At 36.5% G+C, this 12,018-nt stretch overlaps 1 protein-coding gene across 2 annotated transcripts in view; it reads right to left on the reverse strand.

Moving 5' to 3' along the window:
- Positions 1-325: 325 nt before the first annotated feature.
- The window catches only part of LOC117179285, a 116,895-nt gene continuing 105,202 nt past the window's right edge, over positions 326-12,018 (reverse strand). For both annotated transcript variants that reach the window (XM_033370931.1, XM_033370932.1), the window contains exon 3: positions 326-3,381. In XM_033370931.1, coding sequence (XP_033226822.1) covers positions 2,705-3,381 — 677 coding nt within the window. In that variant the 3' untranslated portion in view covers positions 326-2,704. The remainder of the gene's footprint in view (positions 3,382-12,018) is intronic.

The following is a 12,018-nucleotide window of genomic DNA, read 5'->3' on the forward strand; positions in this document are numbered from 1 at the left end:
ATACAATTAAAAGTAAGCATCTGCATAGCTTTTACTAATAAAAATTGAAAACAAAAACCTGTGCATTTCTTTCACGTATTCAAAAGTAGAAAATTTGACTTGTTTGCCGGCTCATTGATATTATTGTATTTTTCATTGGTAAATTGACTTTGTTTTTATTCTAAAACGAATTGAACCTTCTGATCGTTATACTAATTTATGGATGTAAAAGTAAAACTTCAATTTCAGCTTTAGATCAATCAAAAATTGTAAGTTATAGTTTGAGACATTTAAAATTTGTTATTAGAATCATATTAAAAGATGTAGAAAAATTCTACGAGTTATATCCTTTACAAAAAAAAGTTTATTTAGCACGTAGTACTGTTTACAAAATAGATTATATAATAGCAGGCAGATGAATGTAGGTACAATAAATGTTGAACATGCTGGAACATTGCTCGATATTGTCCTTTAAGCTATTTTACATATTGCCCATTAAGGCAAAAGTTATAGGATTTCATAAAAAAAAAGATATTTGTAGGTTTGTCCATAAAACTTCGACTCTTATAAGAAACATTTTACATGGAAGTTTTGTAAGAAAAATCAGAAAAATATTAATGAATAAAGTAAACAAGGAAAAGAATATCTTCGTCGTAATTTTACATATTATGAAGGAAACAAGATAGGGTATTACAATTATCAGTATTTCGGAAAGCAATATTATAATCCAATGAACTAAAATTATGGAATACTAATAATATAGATTTTCTTAAATTTATGCGCCCGCAAGATGATTGTAACATATATAAAGAAATTCTCCATTCTTCGAGGCATAATTATTAAGGAATTCCAACAATTGAATCTTCAATATCTGCGTCAATTATGATAATAAATTATGTATCTTTGCATAAAGTCAATGATTTTGGGTAATTTAAAAAAGCGGTTCAAAATAATTTCTAAAAGATAATTACATACGTTCAGAGATTCTTTAGATTCAACCATGAATTTTTACACTCCTTAAAATAATACATAAAATTGGTGAATCTTTAGCATAATTAATCAATAAAAATGTGTGACTAGGAGAAATAACAGTCCATTCACACTTATTGTTTTCTATATACTTATTGCTACGAACTTGTGTGGTGTGCAATAGTTAAACCTATTTGAAGTGCCATTTGAATACATAATTCTGTTGTTCTACTCTTATGTCCACCCATAAGTTTCAAGTATCACTCCCCAGTACATTTGGGCATATAATTACATAAAGAAAAGTTAGGTAAATCTACGCACCCAATTAGTACAATCTTTCCGTCAATCACACAGGGAACAGCGCCACTTCTGCTTGTTAGAACGGCTTAACTGTTTCGGGAGAGCCGTTACTCCGAACAGGTCCAACCGTTTAAACAACAGTATAGTCGAGCTATTCGATACACGCGGCGCTTGCGGCACAATTCCGAATTTGCGCCGTTTAAGAAACTATGGGACCCACATTTCGGAGCGACTGCTCCCCGATAGTTTGGGGTAACTAGTGCCCCGAATCTGGTGCAGACGTTACACCAAGTCGAAGTCCAGCGACTCTCTCAACGCTAGCGCGGCAGTTTTACCTGGCTTTTCTCCTTGTACTTATACAAACACTTTAATGACATTTTAACATGGAACATAGGTTTGTAAATTTAAATCAATGAACAATTAGCACCTTCGTTACTATTTTTTATAAAGTATGTTATTAATTACATTTTTTGAATATACAAAAAAGTGATTAAGGTAATATGAACGAAGAAAACAGTTCTTGATATTTCATTTTCATAAGCTGATTTGCAATACATCTTAATAATTGAGACATAACTCAATACATTATCATTTCATGTTGGATGACGGTTTCTTCTGTAATTTGAATACACACAAACGTCGTTATTTGTAAGAAAACTGTAGCGTGGAGAAAGGAAACAGCATGTTCTCTCAATTACTAAAAATAGCATGATTGAAGATTATATTATATTGTCTCTCCTTTCAAGATCGAAAATGTTAATTGGAACGATCGGTTCAACATTGAATTGCACCATCAACATGTGATTTGAAAATGCTTAAAAAGAGTTTGTTTAAGAATATTGATGAGAAAAGTGTTTAGTATCTTCAGAGAAAAATATTAATTTCAGGAAATTTAGAATTTTCTTGACAAAATATTTCTGAAATTATTGTCTGAAATTAAACTGCGTATCACCTTTATACAATTGAATCACTGTGAACGTCAATATTCGTTGAATGCAATATCACTACTAGAGTCGTAATTTACAACAGGTTGGTGAATCTACATGGAAATAAAAATCATGAGAAACGTGTTTGATCATATAGTTGTTAAATTCAATTTTTTATTTAATTCTTAAGTTAGAATTAACCATTACGATTATGGAATAAAAATCAAATCTCAATCGCATTTCTTTCAGTGAAGTGCGAATCAAATTTCTTCCACAGCCATGCTTTTAAAATAGATACATACTGTTGATAATGAAATATGTCAAAGATTCTTCTTTGAAGTTATAAAGCAAACATAATTTCTATTTTAAAAATCATGTATCTTCTTTAGGAAGTGTAGATGCTTTTAATCAAATAACTTCGCTACAGCACTCAGTTAAAACATTTTTTAAACGTATAGAACTTGAGGTTTGTGTGTTATTTTGACATTTGTGCAATTCATGGGTTACCGTGAGAAATTTCATACCATCGTTCAGCCAGTGCCTACTTCGCTCATCAGCAGTTGAGGCGTACGGACAATCAGATTGTTGCCAGAAAGGCCAAAATTGTCAAACTGCCTTTCAACAGCAATTGCATCCGCCGTAGATTTAAAGTAAACGCTACAATATCGAATACCTTTTTCTGGGATAATTTTCATCTCGGTGATCGAAATCGGCTCAAACTTTTCCAGAAGATACAAAATGTAGAGCTCACTGACGCCTTCTTGAACGTTCGCTATTATAACCTCTTCCGCCGGAATGGTCTTCATAACTTCGTCACCGCAAACCGAACCCTTTATTGATCTCTGTTTAAGTTCCTCGGTAGACATCAGCTCAGGAGGTTCGTCGTCGATTCGTAATTTAGTGGTGAATGGATCTCGGATTTTTGAGTCACTTTCTTCAGAAATATTTAAAATGGAATCGTACAAACAATTATTTGCACGAAGTCGCATAGAACGCTGTTGAAATCTCTTGGATAACTGCTCATGATCTTCATTGGTACACTTGCCCAAGAATTCTGCCACATCCGAACGAACTTTTGTTCTTAGGTGTCCATTGCATCGTGTCGATTTTTGTCGATTCAAGGAAGCGAAAGGATCATTGATTTTGGATGTATCTTCATTATCTTTCTTCTTATCCTCGTCACTTTCACTGTCCTCTTTTTTAGAATCTGTGAAAACAAAATGATGCAAATAAATTTGAAACATATTTTTATTTATACACAACCGGTGAAAATTGTGCGTCCACTTGCGAACTATTAAATATTTTATTATGTTCTTGGCCTCATTTTACAGAGAAGATGGTAGACTTTAATTTAAAGATGTGTAAATTTCTCATTTATTTCCTTAAATCATTCGCAGAATCGAAGTTCTGAATCAAAATTTGGTCCAGAACGGAAAATAGGTCAGTCTTTCTCACATGCTGAAAAACTGCACCTGATACTAGCAAAATCGCGGTAAATTTTCAGTCATAACACGTTTCACGACCATGAAACAAGGTGTTTAAGTCTGTGACGGATTCAATACAACGATGCGGCAAAAATCTCGTGTACCCTGAGGACACAGAGCAACCCAAGGACAGTCGCACAATCGTCGGAACTCCCTTATAAGGTCTCTGTACCTCACTTTCTTTTTATTCTCCTTGTATATGATGTTTTTGTCAGCTGGTGCCGAAAATTCGATAACAAACATGGTTCGCTTCTCGAAGTCAAGGAGAAGTATGTCAGGCCTCGAGTGTACAACAGAAACAATTATCGAAAATATAAAGTTCCAGTATATGCGGCACTTCTCATTCTCGACGATGGAAGCATCGACTAAAATAACGTTGTATCAACACATATTTTGTATCCATGGAGTTCTATGTATATAAGTTTTTACTCTGTTTCTCTATTCCGTGGAAGCGCTGCGATCGCCAAAAACAAAAATTGAATTGAAAAAGAAATATCAAAATAGTCGAGGTTATATACTTCGAAAATGTACCCTTCTAAGTCTATTGAATTTTTTAACAAAGATAAAAAAAATTAAATCTATTAGAATGGCACGCAGGAAATAATAAAAGGGCTACAGAGGCTAGATTAAAACGTCTAGAACAGGTAATATCAAATACAATATTCAAAAATAATAAAATAAGTAATAAATAATTATCAGAAATAATTGTAATAAAAAATACTGTTTAAATTATTTTTGTAATAAAATAAAAATAAAACTTAGATTACAATTACACGATTAATTAAGTGTTTTTCTTTCCTTTCTTTTAATAAATAGACGAGAAAGTATATATTTTTTTATAATATGTGTAGGACCAAATTTATAAATTATCTAACCTAATTATTTTTATATTTATTCATTGAAATTTTCCAAATTCAATGTTTACATTTTTGTCGACACTTTTAAGCGAATGTAATTTTTCTATTCTTATCCTTAAAAAATTATAAATTATATTAAATATGTACACTTACGAGGTTAATTGAGATAGATGGGAAGTAAATGGAAGTAAATGGAAGTAAATAACCTAGAGTATTTTGACATTTCATTCCAAATTTTATTTTGAAATTTTCGATTATAGTGCTTCCGCGGAATAGAGAGACAGTTAAAAGAAAAACTCATATACATAGAAGTCCATGGATTGCAAAATATGTGTTGATACAACGTTATTTCAGCAAAGGCTTCAATTGACTCTATTTCCCTAGGAGCATTTAGAGGAGCGATATTAAGGTTAATGCCATAAGAGCGACAGAGATGGTAATAAAGCACTCTTAGTGCCGCATTGTGCCTTTGGATGTAGGACACCGTCTTGACATGCTAAAATAAAACCCTTCGTGTGCAACTTTAATTCTGTTGATTTAAAGAAAGCAAACGTTCGCTCACACGACATGGACTGATCCTCCACATTTTTGTGGAAAATGCCGTGCATTCTCTTGTCGAGGAGCTGTTCACTGAAGTTTTTCTCAGTGCTTTCTTAATCCGGGCTTTCAGGAGTAAGTACTCGAGATAGATCAGATCTGTTGAATTTCGCTCATTCCTAATGCTAAAGTTGAGTCAAGAGTATTTCAGCAGCCTCCTCCGCTGTTTTGTACAGAAACGCTCCTTTGGCTTGTAATTTTTCGGGTCAGCTAAGTTGTCCATTTCAGCAGGAGTACTGTGCGCCCTTCCACCAACCACTTCGGAATTGGCTCTGCCAACTTTAAATATGAGCTAAAAATACGGGCGAGATGCTGATGGGTTGAAGGAAACTTCTTCCACCAGAAGGTCTTGATGTCATCTGGTCCCGGAGCGGAATAGTTCTTCAAACCTTTTAATACTTTTTTCACATCCTAGGTAGTGATGGGTGGGAATTTCTCCTCAGGTGTTATGAGGGCATCACACAGCACCTTGAAGCTATTTATCTTATCTGAGTCTTCGTCCAGTCTATGCTGCACTTGCTAGGCTTCTCTTCAAAATAGTTCGACCTCCTCTGGTTTGGGTGGGTGGTCGACAGTAACTAGAGGGTCTTGGAAGAGTCGAGATGGGTCGGAGGGAAACTGTTGGTTTTCTCTGACCCACCCCTCTCTCCGCTCTAGACTTCTCTTCGCTGGAGTTCGCGCGCGAACTTTCAAACCTTGGCGTTAAAATTCCTGTCAGATCTTATGTTGTTAATCATATACTGAATAAGGGACGCGTACTGTCTTGCCCAGCCTTTCTTTATGGTGAGTTTATGCATTCGTCTTTTAGTCTTATGATCAACTGTTGCATCGACCAAAGCTCTCGCTGCATTATACACATAACAATTGATAGTACAGAGGTTGGATTCTTCGAAAAATGTCCACAAAGCTCGTCATCCATTTCAGCCAAATCTTTAGGCTTGAGAGAAACCTGGATGTTTATGTTTCTCCGGGTCATAAAGCATCGCTCTTCCTGTATCGGATGCCTGTTCGCGATTGGTCTTGGTGTCGCCTCGCTATCCCTTTTGGCGGCTTGTTCTGGCTGTGGTAGAGCAGGCGTTCCGCTTATATAGCCCATTTTTGGGAGCACTTCGGTATGGTTTCGTAGACCATGATGCGAAAAATGCGATAGCTCTGGGAGTTTCATATTTTTTTACATATTTTCAAAATTTTTATTTAAAATTTCTTTTGCAGTTTTTTAAAAATTTCAAAAAACTATTTAAGCCACCTTCGAGTTATTATCCTCAAGCCCATAATATTACTCTGTAACATCCAAGAAATCACCCTATAATTTCAGCTATAGAAATACCATCTCGCTCTAGGTGATGCTGCCAAAGAATTATAAAATTATAAATAGTCACTGAAGTTCATTCGTAAAGCTCCAGACTATATTCCCAACCCTATTATAATATTCTGAAATCCACATAAGCTAAAGAAATACTAGCTCGCTCTACGTGATTCCACCAAACAATTTAAAGATTATAAATAATCACCCAAGTCAAAACTTAAAACCTCTATATTAGCCTCGATATTAGTGGGATCCAAATAATGTAGTTTGACCCCTAGAATAACTCGATAGAATGGTTCCAAGTGCTGCCTCAAAAATGTTTGAGTTAAAGAAAAAAGTCAAAAATGATCATCTTTAAATTAGTTTCGTTTACTCCTACTCGGCATCTCGGGTGGTACGGATGGGAATAAAACTGTAGTTAGTCATATAAACGAGGCTAAAGACACTGAGGATGTTGGGATAAAAAAAGGCCCTGTGAAAAAGAAATACAGTAGTGATGCCAGAAGGAGGTATCATCACCAGCAACTTCTAGTGCAAAGCGAATCAACCCATCAACCAGGGACACTTAAAAGGATCTGGTCTGACGGCAGCACTTCTTCTCAAGACGGGAAGGTTAAGAGAGGTAAGGTTGGTTATACAAGTGACTCATACAGCCTCGCCCTTCAATGCTACCTAAAATTGGCTATTGTACATGAGGGTTTGCCCGGAAAAGAAGCTACACTCAGAACAAGCAATGGCTATTGAGGCAACCATCGAGAGTAGGACCGCCGGGCTAAAACATATGGATATTATCCAGAGGTTTGAGGACTGCCGTTTTAAAAGCAATTTATGTACCGTCATCTGCTAAGATGCAACGTCTATTATCTGCGAGAAAATTCGAGTCCTCTGGCTTTGACGTTGATAAAGTAAGTGAAGAAAAAATGGTAGCTTAATGAAAGAGGGACCGTTTTAAAGGTGCATATGTTTTACGTTAATAAGCCGAAAAGTAATATTAAAAAAAATTTTAGCGTACAGATCTGAAAATCTGATGAAAAGTAGGGAAATTTGATAGCTTTCAAAGACAGTGAACTTTGGACCATAGTTTTTTATTGAAAAAATGATAGGAAGAATCTGGAAAAATTCATGGTGGTAATTTAAACATTTCTGGACAGATTGCCGTTGAAAAATGTACAAAATATAAATAATTGTTCGTTTTTTGTAAATAAATATGCAACTGAACTATCTTCAGTTCGAATGAAGATAATGAAGCGATTTAAATTGGAGGTAATTAGTTAATCAATTTATAATAATTTACAGTTTGCAGAAGTATGTGCTTCTTGTTGTCTTCGTGAAAATAGCTACATTTGAAGTGAGTTTTTTACATGGGAAAGCAAGTGCCCGAAACCAGCGTGGTGCCGTTTTTTTAGGGTATCGTTCTCGGTTTTCCTCACCACAGGGCATCAGTTCAAAGATCCTATTATTTTTTTAAATAAAAAACTATGGCCCAAAGTTCACTATCTTTAAAAGCTGTCAAATTTCCTTACTTTTCCTCAGATCTTGAGATCTATAAGCTACAAAAAATGTTTTGGAATATTAATTTTCGGCTCATAAGCGTACAACATTTGCAGCTTTTAAATGGATTCCTCTATCATTAGACTATCATGTTATTTCACTTAATTTTTCAACGTTAAAGCTAGAGGACTCAAACTTTCTCGCCGATAGTCGGACATCTAGCTCATAAGGGCAGTACGCGGTTTGAAACCATTGGAAGGTGCAAGAATAAAAGTTAATGAGTCTAAGGACTTTTCAAAGCTTATCATATTAATAGCATGGACACCTGGAATTTCCCACGAACCATCATGCATCCTCAATAGGTGAACAGTTCAGAACCCCACGTTAAAAAGAAAGGAATCGACAATCATGAATGCCAAGAAAGGCCCAGGAGTAACCCAGTTAGTCTTGAGTACGGGCTATTCAGTGGTTGAATGCATAGAAAAAGTGGACTGTAAACCGCATCTGGGATTGAGAATAATCTAGATGAAAATGCTTTCGAAACCGAAAGAGCCCGCGAGGACAGTGGAAGAGCAGCTGCCCTCGGAACAACCGATGGATGACGCTGGTTCGTAAATGCAAGGCATAAAATCCTCGCACTTGAAGTTTATTGAAATTAATCTTCATCACTGTAAATCTGCTTTGGCCATCTTAAGCAGACGTATTGCAGTGGAACATACGGCTTTTGCTCTAATTCAGAAACCTTGTAGTTGCAAGGGAGAAATAAAAGGTGCAAGCCAGAAATACGGTTCTATATATAACAACAGAACTTATCAAAATCCCTGGGACGGCAATTAATGTCAAAAGATATACCGAATATATTTGCTTATCTAGGTCCTATACTAAAAACTTGGTAGCTATTAAAATCGATCATTAAAGTGAAGTATGACGTCAGCCCATGGAAATTAGCTCAGCATATCTGCCATTCGATTCTCCAACCTGCCACCATCAGAGAAGTGCAGGCGGTTGGTGAGATAATACAGTTCGAAAGGATAGCCACTGATAATTGGATGTGATGCGAATGCGCATCATACAATATGGAACGATAAGGGCACCAACAACAGGCATGAATACGTTTTAGATTAGTTTTTGATTACCGATTTAGCCATGTTAAATTGACTAAATATAGCTATCTTTGTGAAAAATACATGTTATGGGTTTATTGACTTTTCCTTGTGCTCTATATCCATTAGTGATGCAAATACGGACCGAAACATATCGCCTAAGAAATCCCTTTCAGATCACAGTCATATATGTTTTCACTTACAGCTGACGCGTCTGATCCGATTAAGTACAGGGACACAAGAGCGACTGACTAGGATAAATAGAGCAAAGATTTTTGAGAGTCCTTCGAAATTATTTCTAGGAGGATAAGATCAATTGATCAACTGGAGTTTGCTGTGGATGTAGTGAATAGGGTCATATGTAGATCTAATGAGGATAATTGTCCTCTGCATATTAGAAAGCCAGACAGGGATGCTCCTTGGTGGAATTATATAAATTAAATAAATATGAATTAATTAATTACATGAATTATATAAATAAATAAAACTAAATAAATTCTTAAAATATTGAATAATATAAATATTTTCATTAATTAATTCATATTTCCAAGAAATAGTTCATTTTAAGAACATTAATTTTAGAGATAAAAGGAATACATTTTTTTTAAAGCTATAAAATTTTAATTTTAATTTGCAAAATTAATATTATAATATTTACTTCAGGTCTTGAAAAAGAAAACTAGAAGACTATTCAACAGAGTCAGGAAAACTGTGCAAAGTGCTTCGAACCGAACTGATGCAAAATTTAAGGCGCTTCGAAAGTCGATTCGAATGAAATTCTAAAAGGCCAGTTCGAATCGAGAAAAAAAACTTTGAACTGGGCAGTTCGAAAGTCTTCCGAATCAAATTTCGACGCGCTCAGTTTGAATCGAAGGAAAACCCATTTGAAGTAGGCAGTTCGAAATTCTTTTGAACCAACATTCCTGGCGTTCAGTTTGAATCGTAAGAAAAACGATTCGAAGTGGGCAGTTCGAAAGTCTTTCGAATCGACATTCGACGCGTTCAGTTCGAATTGTAAAAAAAAACGATTCGAAGTGGACAGTTCGAAAGTCTTTCAAACCAACATTCGACGTGTTCAGTTCGAATCGTAAGGAAACTGATTCAAATTCAGCAATTCGAAAGTCTCTCGAATCGACATTCAAAGAACTCAGTCCGAATGGAAGAAAACCGATTCGAATTCGGCAATTCCAATGTCTCTTGAATCGACTTTCGAAGCTCCCAATTTTTCAATTTGAATTCCGATTCGAACTGACTATATACATGCATATTTATGCCTTGTCCTGTCAGCAAAGCAGAATGCGCTGTACATAGGGCACACTGTATAAACTATAACTATATATATGTATGCCGAAAATAGGCAACTTAGTTTCCCCGAAGAATTACAGGCCAATCACTTGTCTGAACACACTTTATAAGATATCGATGGCCTGGATGGATTATCGGAAAGCTTTCAATTCGACCTCCCATAGACTTATAAACTGTCCTTTGGAAATCTTAAAGGTTCTTCCGCAAATAGTTAGGTGCATAGAGAGATTGATGTCGCTTTGGAAAACCAGATTTACTATCTCATCTGGAAAAAATCTTGTGACAACTAACAAGGTCACATTTCAGAGAGGTGTCTTTCAGGGCGACACCATGAGCCAACTCCTCTTTTGCCTTACATTATTGCCACTATCCCTACCACTTCGCCATTCCGACGTGTACTTGTGCGGCAAACCTGCAGATCGAAAGTACCAGGTCAGTCATGTATTTTGCATGGACGATCTTAAGATCTATGCTAAAAACAAAGAGCAACTACATTTGGCTCTAGTGATTGTCGAACGATATACCACTAAGGAAATTGGAATGGAATTTGAGTTAGACAAATGCGCCAAGGTTTATTTGAAGCAAGGAAAACTTAATGGCATCCCTAAAGATCCTGAGCTCGTTCATAGAAGCGCTATACGACACCTTTGCTCTGGAGAGACTTATACATACCTGGGCGTGCCACAGAGCCGCATTCAGGATGTGACATCTATAAAGGATACTCTCCGAAGCAGATACAAACGTCTCATCCGGCAGATTTGTTCTTCCGAACTGTCGGCGAGGAACAAAGTATCTGCTACGGACATGCTTGCCGTCACGGTAGTACTCTATTCATTTGGAGTAGTTCCATGGACGAAGAACGAGTTCAGATCCCTTCATATTGGTACGAAAAAGGTTATGCACATGAACAAAAGCATGCATCTTACGTCTTCCGTTCCGCGACTGTATATCTCACGCCGTCAAGGTGGTCGCGGAATATTGAGTCTTGAATGTCTTCACAACAGGATTATTCTGGGTACAGCACATAGAGTTACAAATGGAAGAGACCCTCTTCTTAAAATGGTCAGGAATCACGAACAAGTGGGCAAAGGAGCGTTTCTGTACAAAGCAGCGGAGGCTGTTGAAACACTCGGACTTAACTTCAGTATTAGGGGTGAGCAAAATGCATCAAATCTTATCTATCTCGAGTACTCACTCCTGAAAGCCCGGACTAAGAAAGCACAAGAGAAAAACTTTCGTGCACAGATCCTCGATAAGACGATGCACGGAATCTTCCACAGAAATGTGAAGGATCAGCCAATATCTTGTGTGCTAACGCTTGCTTCCCTTAAATCGCCCGGATTGAAGTCTGGTATGGAGGGTTTCATTTTTGCATGCCAAGACGGTGTCATTTCCACCTTAACATACCGTCGCCACATTTTGAGCCAAGACATTCCTCATGATAGGTGCAGGGCGTGCCATGCACACCCCGAGCATTTAGCTCACATACTATCTGGATGTCCAACACACGCGGGAACGACCTACATTCAAAGGCACAATGCGGCACTAAGAGCACTTTATTACCATCTCTGTCACTCCTACGGCATTCACCTTAATATTGCTCCTCTAAATGCTACTAGGGAAATTGAGTCAATTGTCGAGAATGGGAAGTGCCGCATATACTGGAACTTTATATTCTCGACAATTGTTTCTGTTGCTCAC

The sequence above is a fragment of the Belonocnema kinseyi genome, chromosome 9 (assembly GCF_010883055.1).
Source record: "Belonocnema kinseyi isolate 2016_QV_RU_SX_M_011 chromosome 9, B_treatae_v1, whole genome shotgun sequence".
In the NCBI taxonomy this organism is placed as follows: Eukaryota; Metazoa; Arthropoda; class Insecta; order Hymenoptera; family Cynipidae; genus Belonocnema; species Belonocnema kinseyi.